The sequence below is a fragment of the Eulemur rufifrons genome, chromosome 9, assembly GCF_041146395.1.
Source record: "Eulemur rufifrons isolate Redbay chromosome 9, OSU_ERuf_1, whole genome shotgun sequence".
Lineage (NCBI taxonomy): Eukaryota > Metazoa > Chordata > Mammalia > Primates > Lemuridae > Eulemur > Eulemur rufifrons.
Window position 1 is genome coordinate 29,805,380 of NC_090991.1, and position 14,426 is coordinate 29,819,805.

A 14,426-nucleotide genomic window follows, 5' to 3' on the forward strand; every position below is an offset into this window, starting at 1 on the left:
ACAAGATAAGTAAATACACATGCATGCACACATATCCTTGACAGGGTATAGAGATACTTGAGAAATATTAAGGTAAAGAGAAATAAATACAACTAGAAAAAATGGATTATAAAACAAAAGAATAAGAGTCAGAATAATATCATACTTCTTATCAGCATCACTGGGTGCAAGAGAACAATGCAGCAGTATCTGCAAAGGACTTCAGCAAAAGAATTTTGTACCCAGAATTTTATATCTAGCTAAACTAACTAGCATTTAACATGGCAAAAAAAAAAAGACATTTTTGGACATTCCCACACTCAAAATTTTGCCCCCAGAGTTTACCAACATGGAAGTACTTTAGCAGAGAAAAAAGAAATGATTCCAAGAGATGGTGCTGATATGCAAGAAGCATTGCTGAGGAAATTTTTACAATTTTTTGTTTTCCAAATAAAAAATGAGCAAGAAAAGTGTTATTTACTAACAACATAAGAAGTTAAAGGAAAGATAACACAAACATGAGAAGTGACAAGTGGGGAATCTGAGAAAAGTAAAAATAGCATAAGGTTCTTATTTAGAAAGAAAGACTTAGAAAATGATTTTTTTCCCTAACTTTTTCTAAAATTAATAAATATTAAAATTTAAAATTAATAACTAGTAGAACAAACCAGCAGAGAGAACAAAATACATGGATGTACCGATGTAAAAGAAGGCATAGGAGGGCCGTAGAGCAACTCATGGTTTTCTTCACATGTTCACGAAAGGTCCAAACGCCCTGTCTCCTTGTTCCTCCATAGCCTTGTTCCGCCACCTAAAATCCTCACCTTTCTCCTTGTCCTTACTCATGATCCCACCATGTACTCAACAAATTTATAATATACCATCTATAATACTTAATTATGTTTGTTGTTATACAAACCAATCTTGCTCACTAGACTTAAGTTCTTAAGGACTTAGGACTTAAAGCCTCCTTTTCATTTCATGTCCCTTACCACATCATAGTTACTGAATATGTTTGTAGAATAGAATACAGAGGCAATTTTTACACACCTAAAACAATTAGAGACTGGATTGTATATGACCAAGGGTATAAACTATAATAAATTATTTGTGGCAAGAAGGGGAAAGACCATGTCTACATTACTACTGCATTTCTGCTAAAGTCATTCTTGGATCTTTTTGTTATGTTTAGAAATCATTTGAGTCTGAACATGAGAGGATGGACTAGACAATATTAAGGTGTCTTCCACCTCTAAAGCTCAAAGTTTAGAGAATAACTTTAAGAGACACTTTGACTGACTGTCCCTGAAATCGTACTACACCTGCAGAAGTTCTATGTCTTCGTGGTTTTCAGACCCAGGCGTATTCTCCATCAGTATGGTGGTCATCACTCGCACATTCATTTTCACCATATCCAATTCACTGTGCAATTTTCCAATCTGTAGAGTGCAACACAATCACCAGTCAGTAAGTGTGACACACAAAGAATGGCTATTTTAGTTTCCTGTTCTCACAGTATATTTGCTGGAAGAGAAAATGCTTTTGCAAAATTTAGTATTTTCAAACTTACATTTAAATTTATATAAATATACATATACTTATTTTATAAACGTACACCCTGTCATCTTCTAAAAAAACTTGAGAATTCTTGTAATAAACCCACAAATATGCTTTAGGAAAGTGAAAAATAAAGAAAAAAAAAATATTAGAACCAATATGGAGAAGGTACCAGGTACCTCACAGAAGAAGGAACCTGGACAAAACAGCAAATGTTATCCTGAGTTTCTTGGTAACCAATAGGAAAAAAGAAAAAAAAAATTAGGGTTATATAGTTCTCATGGTGTTAGAGAAGGAGGAATAAAGAGAAAAATACTTTTTGGCTGGATTAAATTCTAATAGGAATTAGTCACATGGATTTTTATATAACAAAAACAAAAAGAATACAGTCTTCAATGATAGTTCCCTATAGCAAGATAGAAATGAATGAGCTTCATATAATAATTGCTTATCTGGACCTTGGATAAACAGATATAGACAAAGAAGTAAATGCAATTCATTTAGCACAATACAAGTAATAAGACTTAGTGAGCTCTCTGAAATGATACATGGACAGTCCTACCAAGAGCAACAGGAATCAGCTGGTAGTCACAAGATCCAGGCCATAGCCAAAGCTCCGCAAAGACATGAAAGCCACTAGCCAAGCACAACTCTTAAAAGCTTGGGCTTTGGAATCAGAGAGAATCCATTGGATTGATTCCAATTACAACTGAACCATAATAAGTCACATAGAATCACTAAGTCTCAGTCTCCTCTGCAAAGTGAGGGCAATATTGTACCTACACCCCATGATGTTGTTAACAAGAAAAAATGAATTGTATATAAAATGCTAACAACTTAGAAAAAGACATCAATAAATATAGTGGTTGCTGTTGTTACCTGTTCTGGAACCAATGTAATAGTAGAGTTCTTGGGAACAACTACAGGAGAAAGAGACGGTGCAGTAGGGACCGATATTGGTGGATTCGATGAGATCTGAGTAGTCTATCAATATGAAATACGGAAATATTATTATTTGAATTAACACAGCCACCCCAAGCCCAATTTTTTCCATTCTGTTGATTCAAGCACTCTCAACCAAAGTCCAGGGTAGACGGTATTAGCCCAGAGTAAATTATCAAGTATATAACTTGTCCAGTATTTTGAGAAGCGTGCTAAACAAATGAGAGTCCCATAATAGAGCAAGTATTCAATAAAAGACAGCTGCTATTAGGAGAATTATTAACTGAATTACAATTTAATAAAATGCTTCTGGTTTTTACCAAGGGTCTACATGATAAATTGCCATGTGAGATTATTGCTGCCCTCTCTTTGAGTTGTTAAAAACAAATGGTAAATCAATTCATGTCAAGTCTTTTTAAGCCACAACTGGCAAGGCATCTCCTTCTCCACCAGTGAACACCTCTGAGTTAATGCCTGATCTCCAACCTAGGGTGGAGAGCCCAAAGCTTGGGGCTCTAGGCCAGTGCTTCTCAACATTAATGTGCAGAGAAAACACTTGGAAATCTTGTAAAAAGGAAGATTCTGATTTAGTCTAGGGTGGAGCATGCTAAACAAGCTCTCAGATTATACCTCAAATTCCACTTTAAGCATTGGAATAACCAATGCTTAGGATTTTGCTAAGCATTGGTTATTCCATGAGATATTGCAATATCCTTCTCCTAAATTCATCTTTTTGCTTAAGCTGGGTAGAGGTAGGGGTGTCTCTTGCAATGAGAAAAGATCCAAGTAATGTACTATCATATTCTCCACAGGTCAAAGAAAGGCCTCCTACCTCCTGTCTTGCTGTTTCCGCCTCTGCATCTGAGGGAGGAAACTGAACACCTTTCTTAAGCAAGTCGAGGTACACCTCTTTCACTTCACTTATGTCCACACCTCCTGGGAAACCCTGAGACCAAGTCTGAATTCAAGAGATGGAAAGTTCCAGAGTTAAGACAACAACAAAAACAAAACACAGTTCTTAAGCTCGTAAGAGAAAATGACATTGACTATTATGTATCTTATTCAGAAAGCTACTTTTGAATGTCATAGATGAAATGTTCATTTTCAAAGGCCAGAATAATATTATAAAATATTTTAAATCAGATTCCCATGCTTTAATGTATTGATGAAACCTTGGTTTGATAGATACTATCTGTGTTTTTTGCTACACTAAATCCAAAATTATTAGATTCTAAAATATCATCAGGAGCTCTTTTGCCAAGTAACCTTGAACTAGTCAGTTATCTGCTCCAGAATATAGTTTCCATACTTGCAAAATAAACATACCCATCACTATCTGTCCTATCTGACGTGGATAAAACAGAAATTAAGGGGGAAGTAGGGAAATGACTACAAATTCTTCAGAAAAAAGGGTACCATCTAATGCCAAGAAAATATTACAAAGAAACTAAAATAGCAAAAATGCTTTCTGGTTCAATCCTAGGTATATAAAAGATCACCGAAATGATTCTAGAGGTATGCTATTAAATCCCTGACCTTAGAAATTTACCATCCCATGTGGTACACATCAGACTTACCTTAATGAAATTCAAGATTCTATTCTGAATGTCCAATGGCAAGTTGTATCTGGGATTCAGCAGCTTAACTAGACTCTCTTTGATGAATTCCTTCTTCACAATCAGAGATTGGAAACTTGGACCACAGTTCTGCATGCACATGTCAATAAGCTAAATTTAAGAAAAAAAATTAAGCATTATATTTCTCTGGCAAAATGACCTCCTAAATATAAGGAAAAAACTGCTAAATAATGATTTCTACCAACATTCTAATTAACAAACATAATTTTGTATCTAGTAAAATATATGGCAAAATGTTAAATTCTGGGGATATAAGGAAGTATAAGCATAATGTAACTGCCTAGAGGATAAACTTATCAGAGCGTCCTGAGACAATCAGAAGAGCATTAATAGCAATGTAGTAAATGCAGGTAGTAAATGCAGAGTACTAAAGGGAAGTGCAAACAAAACATATGAGCTACAGAGAGGGTAACATCTGTCCAGTTTATCCAGGGTAGTCCTGGTGGATTCCTATTGTCCTGGCTTTATTAATGATGATACACACTTTCACTCTCAAAAAATGTCCTAGTTTGATGATAAATTGCATAGTCACCCTGCTATATAACAATAGACCTTTATAGGCAAGTGTAATTACGTAGGGCCAGGTGGTCTTACAAGACTTTGGGAAAAAGCTGGTCTTAAGCTGGGCTTTGAAAAAATGGCTAAGTGAAAATGAGTATAAAGCTATATTCTAGACAGAATTCAAATGGCATAAAAAATATATAAAGGTGGCAAAGTGTACGAGTTATGGGGGAGATAAGTACTCTGGTTTGTCTCTAGTAGAGGCTTCTTGGTACAGGCAAACTGGGGACAGTGGGGAGGTAGAGTGGATAGTCTGTTGGGGTATCATCCAGACTGTAGAGAACTTTGTGTGGCAGCGTAAAGAGTTTGGATATTATCTTGAAGGCATTAAAAAAGCCACTGAAGGGTTTTTGTTAGCTTGTCCCTGTCACACCTCTATCCTGAACTCGAGGAAAAGGTTAAGGTGTGCAAAGTAATTAATATGCTGCAAAGGTAGTCAGGTAGCATTCTACAAAAGAAATTGGAGGGTGAAAAAGCCTAGAATGACAGAAATGTCCAGTAGGGATCCACTAGTACAGGCATGATGCAGAAAAGGCCTAAACTAAGATGATGTGGGTGCAAGGAAGGGAGAGTCATGAGAGAATTATAAAGGAAAAACTTCAAATGACTTGAGTGTTTGTTGAAGAAGGAAGATGACTAAACATTGTGACTTTCATTCTGCATGAGGCAGAGGGCACCTTTGATGGAAATTTGGAAGTAGGTGGGGTGGGTGGGTCTAGGAATAAACGTGATGGGTTGAAATTGAGATATTTTGAGTTTAAAAGGATAGTGGGGCATTCAAGTAGATGTTTAGCAAAGAGCTGTCCATGCACAGCTATAGTTCAGGAGAGTGAAGGGCCATAAGTAATCATAAAGGCGGCCTACAATGAGCAAAGAGGAGGAATGGCTGGAACATGGGGGTTCGTCTGTTACCTGGGCCAGAGGAAACCCAAGGAAGGCAATCAAAGAGCAACCAACAGAATATGAAGCTCAAAATAAGGAGAACATAACAATGGAAAGTCAAAAGAGAAGTTTCCAGGAGGAAGGGGTGTTAAACAGTTAAGAACATGGGCTGAGGGAAAATCACCTGATTTTGTTCATTAGCAGCATCACCTTGAAACATTTTCAATAAAGCAACATAAGCAGAAACCAGACTAGAAAGAATGAGCTGGTATTGAAGAACTGCATGCAGAAAGTAGACTTCTAAAAGTAATCTAAAAACAAAATTAAATCTCTAGTTTCCATGCTACCCCCCTCAAGTTAGAGAGGTCAAAGATACCATAACAAGACCAGGATAGGTATCATCATCTCTGCAGAAAAGAAGCCCTCAACATTGACTATACACCATGCTCTGTATTTTGAGTGTCACTTTAATGGCAATGCAAAAAGCAGCAGCAGGTATGAAACCTATAGTTTTAAGGCAACATGACCAAGAAGGCAATCAGAGCACAGAAGCTTAGCACATGCAACTATGTGAAACACAGAGAAAATCTTTAAGGAAAAGGAAAACAAAAACAAAATCCAAAACATTAAGATGAATCTATACTAGTACAAGTTGGTTAGACAACGTTGGAAAATTGAATAACAAATGACATTTAGATTGACAGATTTTTATAATGAGTTTCTAATGGGTGAAATGCTGAGAGAAAAAAGTACCTCTCGTTCAATGTGAGTTTATAAAAATATTTCACCCAATTAGTTGTGGTCTTAGGCAAGATACCTAGCCTCTAAGTCTTACTTTCCCTAAGTGAATTTCTTGCTAAATATTCCACAAGCCAATTTTTATCTTCGGGGCAAAAAGGTTTTATGATAATGGGTAATATTCCCAGGAGATACATGCATGAAATCAAAGAGTCAACATGAAATGCTGAAACTGTTAACATCTGGAGATCAGCAATCATGCCCTTTGTGTTTTCCCGTTGGAATTGAGGATGTCAGGACCAATTACTTCTATCTCACCTCCTCCATTATGTTACCAGTACCTCTTTTACACTCCCCCCATCCCCAGCCCACTTGGATAAGTAGTAAAACCTACTGTGGCAAATTGGAAAAGTTAAATGTGTTGCTTTTATATATTTGGAAATTCAGCTTTGGTGCAAATGTGTTCAGAAAACCTATCTTTGGAATCAAGACAACCAAGAATCCATATTCTGAGGTGGGGCAGAGAACCTCGGAACTAGGGAACCGAGAAATGGAACTGAGTGATTCCAGGCTTCACTGATCTCTTTTTGTGCTAGGCTGGGCAATCACTTATCCTAAGTCTGGGTGTCTTTGTCTGCAAAATGGGCATAATACCTCCCTCTAGAAGCTTGTTGTAAGGATCAAATGAAATATAATATGTATGTATTATATATGAAATATATGTTTGTATATGTATATATGTGTATATATACATATATAGTATATAGTATTTAAAGAGCCTGCCACAAAGCAGGACCTCAAAAAATGATTGCTATTTCCATCATCTTCCTCCATGGAGAATTTCCTAGCAGGACAGAATGTGTTGATTAGCTGATATAAGTATTTTCAGAGAGGCTGGAAGAAAAAGAGCTACTTGGCAGTTTTATTTCTCACAGTAAATTTCTAACCCAGGCAGAATGACAACAACCAGATTTCAGGGCCATCAGAGCCAAAGACTACACCCAGGCCACCCATGGTGTCTCTATCAAAGTATGGCTACCCTGTTCTGTGATGACTCTCCAGGAGAGAGCTTGGTCTTCTCACTCTCTGGAAGTGCAACAAGCTGCTGGAGGGACCACCACATTTTATATAAATGTGTTTCTTCTGAAACCCCCAGATCTCACCACTTAGTAAGTGCTCCACAAAGGCCTATTAATTCATTCTCAGGAACCTGTTTGACCACTTTTTATTTGACAATAGTAGTAGTATCTTGCTGAAACTTATCACAATTGACTCATTTGAGAAAAGACTACTCTCTGGCTCCAAGTAATAAAGCCTGGTAACAAAATGTTCTTTATAAAACAAAACTACTGGCTTCCTGACAAAACTGCTCTACTGACTGACGGCAGGAATCATGGTACAATCAGATTGCATCAACGACCTAATCAAGGCTAACAAGTCCATGGAGAACCCACAATGACAGATAATATAAAGAACATTTATAATTGACTTTGACTGGCTCTCATCACTTCACAGTAATAAATGGAAATGTCATATGTGGGGATTACTTTTTAAAGAGTTTACTAGTAAACTTATAATTGCCTTTGACAGACACTGGGTGATTCCTTCTGTGACTAATTTCTCTCATAATTAAGTTTGGCTTAAGTGAATATTAAAGTCAGTTCTGGTATGGAAGTCACGAGGCGGAGGAGCTACAGTTATCTGAGGTGGAACAGGTAACGGGAACAGGCAGCTCGCGGGAGTAAGGCTTGACAGATTAGACTACCTGAAGAGAAGAAAGAGTGGGAGCCCACAGGGAAATGGAGGGCCCAAAGGGACAACACTCTGGAATAGCCTAACTTCTTCAGGGAAGGGCCCTTGTCCATCCTCAAAGGGAAGGAATCATGACAGAGGAAAACACGGAGATGTAGATAAAACGCAACCACAGAAATGTCAAGTAGGCTGGACACAATAGAGGAAGAGGCAAACAGTTATGAAGGGCAAACTAAAAGAAGGCAAAATAATGCCCCATGCTGAGATATGTAAGGGGGAATAAATTCATTTTCTGCTCTTATCTTCCTAACTCCATTCTCGTAACCTTCTGCAGTCTTGAGATATCCTAGATCCATTTCACTGTAGGGCACATCTACATGTCTCTACCCCAGTTCTGTAGTACCTTCTCTTAGCCCTTGAGTCTTCCTGGATACCAAGAGAGATGGGATGAAGAGTGTTATAGGGGCTACTTAATCATTAATTCAGTCAATACCAGTAGTATTCGGCCCTGCACCACCACGAAGGAGTTGAAGACACAAATGAAATACAGGAGCCTATTCTTTTATAATAAAAAGCTCCATTCATTCTGAGAAGCAAAGTGGTATGAAATTTAGAATCTGAGAACTGGGTTCCAATCCTGCCTACGCTATGTTATGGCCATTTGAGCTTGGAAAAAAAAAAAAAAAAAACCCTTAACCTCTCCTGGTCTCAGTTTCTTCATCTGTGAAATGAAGTTAATAATACAACCACTTCACAGAGTTGTCAAGAGTATCAGTCAGGTGCCAGGCATTTTCATCACTGACCCATTATTCTGGTATTTCTACAGAAGTGCCTTACTCCTCTCTTCATAGTGTCCTCCATTCTGTGACCTTCCTGAGGTGGCTGCCATGAGTTAAGGACAGGGGAAAATGTGAGGAGGAAGATGCCTCTAAAACTTTATTCAGATCCCAACTTCAAGGGTTTCTTTAGTGATCAAATCGTGAAGACTATCCAATTTATTTCTTCTCATTCAGTGAGTTTCCAAGTATGCATGATGTGATAAATTTTCTTCTACATGAAATTAGAAACCAGGAGCTGTGCTCATATTTGCCCCATAGCATTCTTGATAAACACTCCCAAAGCTCCTAAGAGCAGTGTGATGCTGGCTGATTAGTGCTGCAACCATGCGTGGTCTTGGGCTGGGCTGGAGTCAACAAAGGCGTGCAGAAGAAATTAGAAAGCCACATAGCTCGCTCTCAGGCAGCAGGCAGGGCTCGCAGCACATACTAAAGTAAACAGGGCAACTCACCAACGTGACTGACGAGGTCATATGGCCAAGGACGGGAGAAAATGGGAACGCATCAAATAAGAATCCATACCCAAATCATAGACAATAGGATGCACAGGAAAATTGCTTAAATCAACAAGAACATTGTCCAAATTACATAGGCAGCAGAACCCAGCAGATATTTAATGAGCTGAGAGCACCTCAGGATTCCACAAAGGTGTTCAAGTGAGGTGGAAAGCTAACGGTGAGGCATTTTTTCAAGACTTCAATTCTCCCCATCTTCAATTACGGTTAATCAACACATATACAAACCTCTTGATCAGTTCAACATCTAAAATACAAGTTTTTAACCACCAATTACTACCTCTTGACCTGGAGAAACTGGTTTTCCAGGAACAAGCTCTTTCTGTGAAATTAAATGCTATTATAATCAACTAAACTTTCTCTATTCTGCAATTCTCAATAAATTAAGAGTTTTACCTTATACTGTACATAAATCTTTGCTAACCTATTAGTTATCTCAGAATATTTGCATTTTTTTTCCCCCAGGATTAAAAATGTAACTATAGTTTGGGAAATCCTAGAGTCTTAATTATAACATTAAAGTACTTACTGACAAGGTAAGTTGGATTTCTTTATGATTGTAGTTTTTGGAAATTCTTTTCTTCAAAGCTTTTACTGCATCTTTTGGCCTGTGGCAATAAAGACACTGAAATCACCAATGTAGGCATTGCTGAAAACAAGCAGTCTCTCTGAAAAGTAATATGCACTGGGGAAAGAGAAATGGCTAGGGAACAGAAGACGACCAAGGCCTTGGTGGTCTAAGCAAATGACTTATAATTTCTTGGAACTAAATTTCCTCATGCATATAGGCAGACACCTATCCCCTTGTGAGAATCAAATAAAATATTTTCATAAAAGAATATTACCTAGAAAGTACTACCCACAAAATATGTTTATGCCCATATGCCTCTATCAACGCACAGAACCAATTCATAGGAAATGTAACTTCCAAAATAATAAAAGTTACCATTTTAATTAAAACTATTAGTATTTCCTGAGCACTCCATAGGCAAAGGGATGTAGGAGGAATTACAACCTAGGTCAGCTTCCAATATGCTACAATTTTATATTACAAAGTAAGAACTACTTACAAGTAAAGGGTCAAAATATACTTTATCTATAAAATTCCCTTTTTGTAGTATCAATGAAGAAATTGGTATTATCCAGGAAAAGGTTAACAAAGGAACTAGACATGGTATAAGGGATTACAGGGAAAAAACTATAAATACTTAAAAATACTAACCATAAGCACTTTCTATGGCTATATAACCAATAATTAAGTGCAATGTTTTCTTCATCAACATAAGCTAGACTGAATCTCTTTTGCTGTCAGTTATCATTTTAAAATGCACAGGAAAATTGCCAGAATGGTGTCCTTCATAACTTGTAATTGAGTAAATTCAAACTAGTTGGCCCTTCTTAACAACTTTTTTTAATAACTTCAATTCTCTTAGGTTCAAAAAGGATAAGAAAAGACAGTATGTCATTTAAGAACACAGAATAAACATGGGTGAGTTGGCACTCAGAAGAAAAAAAACTGTCCTGTGACAGAAAGGAAAAAAAAGACTGCTAGGTTTTTTCCTAGTTAATAAAGACAATTGCCCATACATAGGTCAGCACCAGGAGTCAACTAGCTTTTTGGTAATATTTTTCAGTTACATAAAACACTGGCAATCAGAGCTGGAAAAATTCCTAAAGAAGGAAACAATCTTTCTCTTTCTCTTTGTTTTATCTTTTAAAAACAAAGAATTTGAGCTCACAGAGACAAAATTTGAAACTATTAAGGAAAAGGCAAAGAGGAGAGGACAAACATTATAATGGATTCACAGATATTCTACATGCTAAAGCAAGCAGTGCCCCAATATTTCAACCTGACGTGTCTTCAAAAGGTAGAGAGTGCCTAACAGATGATGAAAACACCCTTTCAACAAGAAAACCAAAGCATTTGCAAGAGAAAAACATGATGTAGTTCTGATGCTTTTTATCGGAGGCAAGTACATGGATACTACACTGTACTCACCCATCCTGGGTAGTGTTAATTATATCACAGATGTGCATGAACTGGCCCCACTCTTCAGTCTGAACTCCAGCAAACGTAGCCTTTTCTGCAAAGAAAAAGCTGTTGTGTTGAGTCTGAGCTACAACAGAATAAAAAATGTCTGCTCTTCCTGAAATAATCTGTTTGGGGTGCAGCAGCAAGTACCATTAAGTTTATATTACCAAAGGGCAAAGTGTTGGGTTTTTTTCCTGAACGATTCCCAGTAATTTAGGTATCAATCAGAATCCAAGTTCAGAGTGCTGCTGCTGCAACAGTAATGAGTGACCTATTAATAAAGAATGCAAGCACAACATTTGGCCACAGGGCCAGGACAGGCTGGCTACATCTCCATCTGCCTGGCTTTCAGAGAAGGAAACTACAGTTTACTAAGCACCCACCTACAAGGTGAACTGCACAGTGCTAAGTATTTTATCTTATGCAATCTCACTTAATGCACTGTTAGAGATGATGAAATAGAAGTACAGAGAGGTTAAAGAAATAACTCAAGTATACACAGACAGTATAAGGTAGAACTAGCATTCAAATCTATATGTTGTTTGTTCCTGGTGTTTTGTTCAAAAATCATTTATTCTGGGGGGGAGGGGTGAGAAAAAGAAAGAGATCAGAATTACTGAGCAAGGTCACTTCTGGCACCTAAATTAACCAAAATTGCACCAGGCAGATTTGAATGCACTGTACTTGGAACCCCATAATTAAATAATCAGATACCTTTCCCTCTCCAGACATTCCCTTTAATACAAAATGTTATCTGGAAAGGACAATAGAACACCTAACATGAATGAGCTTAATATCTGGAGGAAATGGAGAGAGAACAAAAAGGATAAAGAAAGGGAAGAAAGAATAAGGGCTTGCTTGGGGCAACTCCAAAATTTAGCTTGCTTCCAGTTAAGAGAAAGAGCTCTCTGAATTTGGCACGGAATGACAAAGCTGACCGATCTTGTGCCATTAGGCATATACTGTCTGCAAGATGTTTCCAGTCCACTCCTTGCTCTTCCTCCCAATCTTCTCATCTTCCTAGAAAACTCCTACTCATTCCTCAATTCATTTCTCCCCTTGCATAAGTTTTGTGTGTTGTGCATTTTTCTTGTATTGCAAGGGTACCTTATAGTACTTACTATAGTGAGACCACGTCTTACCATTGCCTCACCAGTGCCTGGTCCAGGCATATGGCTGGCAGGTAGTAAACATTTACAGAATTCAAAAATTAACCAGGCAGACTGCCCAGGATTCTTTTACCTACAAAGACACAGTCTGAACCTGTTTCTGCGCAGGGTTCATTCTCATAGCCAATATCCCACGAGGTATAGCCATCAACAGTTTGGAAACCATCTCCTTCTCTACGGTAGGTACCCTCACCATCTTATAAAGATGCGGAAACTAAGGTTCAGGTTAAGAAGCCTGTTCAGTGTCACATAGTAGTTAATTAAGTTGCGACCTAAACTCTCCAAATCTGAGTATCCTTACTACAATTACCAAGTTCTCAGGATTTCATCACCCCAGGAGATTTCTGACATCATCATACTTTGCCTGGCATTAATTTGCGCGCCCGCCACACCCGGTTCCCAAGGGAAAAATCAGGGAGAAGCGGAGGAAGGGAGCTGGAACTGGCAAAAGAGTCCAGTCGTTGGCTTGTGTTTCCGCAAACATTATCCAGAGTGGGGCTCTGAGAGAGAGAAATGAGTTAGGTCGATGGCTGTGTGGTCCCTAGTGGCCTCCCAGAGGCCCCTGTGGCCCCAGATGGCGCCTCCGTTCTCTTCCTTCACGCCGATGCCAAGCATTTTTATTTTTTGTTTACCCAGAAAAGCAATTCTGGTTGTATAAATTCACCGCTAGAGAAAAGTGGTTTGGAGAGCTCTTCCCCTCAGAGCGCGGTCACATCACTTAACCTCCCTGAGCCTTCTCTTCCTCATCTGTAAAATGGGCGTAACAATTCTGTGCCCTCGAATGTACGCGCTGTGGGAATAATTTCCCCTGGCCGAGAAGTTTCTGGTGTCTTCTTGTAGAGGCCCAAACCCTCCACGCCTGAATCCCGTGTGGCTCACCTGTTTAGTCCCACTGCCCAGAAAGCATCAAAAGGGAGGTACATTTTGAAGAGGAGGGTTCTAGAGTGAGCTGGCCAAAAAAGAAATGCCGGAAAGGGCCCAGGTGGAGCGAGTGTGCCCTGGGAAAGTTGCCGGGGGAGGGGAAGGATTTCCTCCAACTTGGACCAACTCGGTGCTCCGCAGGCCGAGAATGGAGCCCGGCGGGAAAGGATCCCGCGGTCCCCAAAGCCTGCCTGCGGGTCTCTTCCCGCTCTTCCTTACCTATGAGGTGGCCGACGGAGGTCGCGTAGGGATCCCGGTGACTCTTGGCAAACGCCATGGTAGCTCCAGAGAGCCGGGCCCAGGAAATCCGCCTCCCCGGCTCTCCGGCTCCCGACTCCACCCGCTCGGTGCCCTTGGCTCCTCCTCTCCGCCCGAGCGCTTCCCGGGCCCGGGCAGAGGCGGCGCGTTCTGCCCGGCCGCTGAGGGGCGCTGGCACCGGGCGTGAGGAAAACGGGGCGTGAGGCACGGGGCAGGCACACGGGGGTGGAGCTCCGGAGCGCCCAGCGCACCTGCAGCGCGCTGGGAGGGGCCGACTGGGACGCCGCGCTCCTGCTCCAGGTGGGGCCGGCGGGCAGCAGCAGGCGCTAGGAGCCCGCGGGAGCTACGCGGGCGACCGCTTGAGACCGAGGTGGGCTTCTGCCCCCGCAGGAGCAGCTGGGCAGCCTGGGAGCGCCAGCCTGGGAATTAGAGACCCGGCCTCTGACCCCCGCCGCGTACCGGGCAGATTGCCGCTCTCCTCAGCGCGTCTTTCACTGCCGTTTGTAGACAAAAGATAATATGAGGTTAATAACACAAATCTTAGACTTATTGTGAGAATTAAGGGAAGGACGTAAACTGCTTAGGCCAGTGTCTGGGATCCACAAAATAAATACCCACTGAATAAATTTAATAACTAGAATTATTTA

The 14,426-nt window shown here is 39.8% G+C and overlaps 1 protein-coding gene across 2 annotated transcripts in view; it reads right to left on the minus strand.

Moving 5' to 3' along the window:
- Window positions 1-13,834, minus strand: part of TOM1L1 (target of myb1 like 1 membrane trafficking protein) — a 42,307-nt gene extending 28,473 nt beyond the window's left edge. For both annotated transcript variants that reach the window (XM_069482372.1, XM_069482374.1), the window contains exons 1-7: window positions 13,741-13,834; window positions 11,399-11,483; window positions 9,929-10,007; window positions 4,056-4,205; window positions 3,311-3,436; window positions 2,416-2,520; window positions 1,302-1,418 (exon numbers count right to left, since the gene is read on the minus strand). In XM_069482372.1, the coding sequence (XP_069338473.1) occupies window positions 1,302-1,418; window positions 2,416-2,520; window positions 3,311-3,436; window positions 4,056-4,205; window positions 9,929-10,007; window positions 11,399-11,483; window positions 13,741-13,798 (720 nt within the window). In that variant the 5' untranslated portion in view covers window positions 13,799-13,834. The remainder of the gene's footprint in view (window positions 1-1,301; window positions 1,419-2,415; window positions 2,521-3,310; window positions 3,437-4,055; window positions 4,206-9,928; window positions 10,008-11,398; window positions 11,484-13,740) is intronic.
- Window positions 13,835-14,426: the final 592 nt, after the last annotated feature.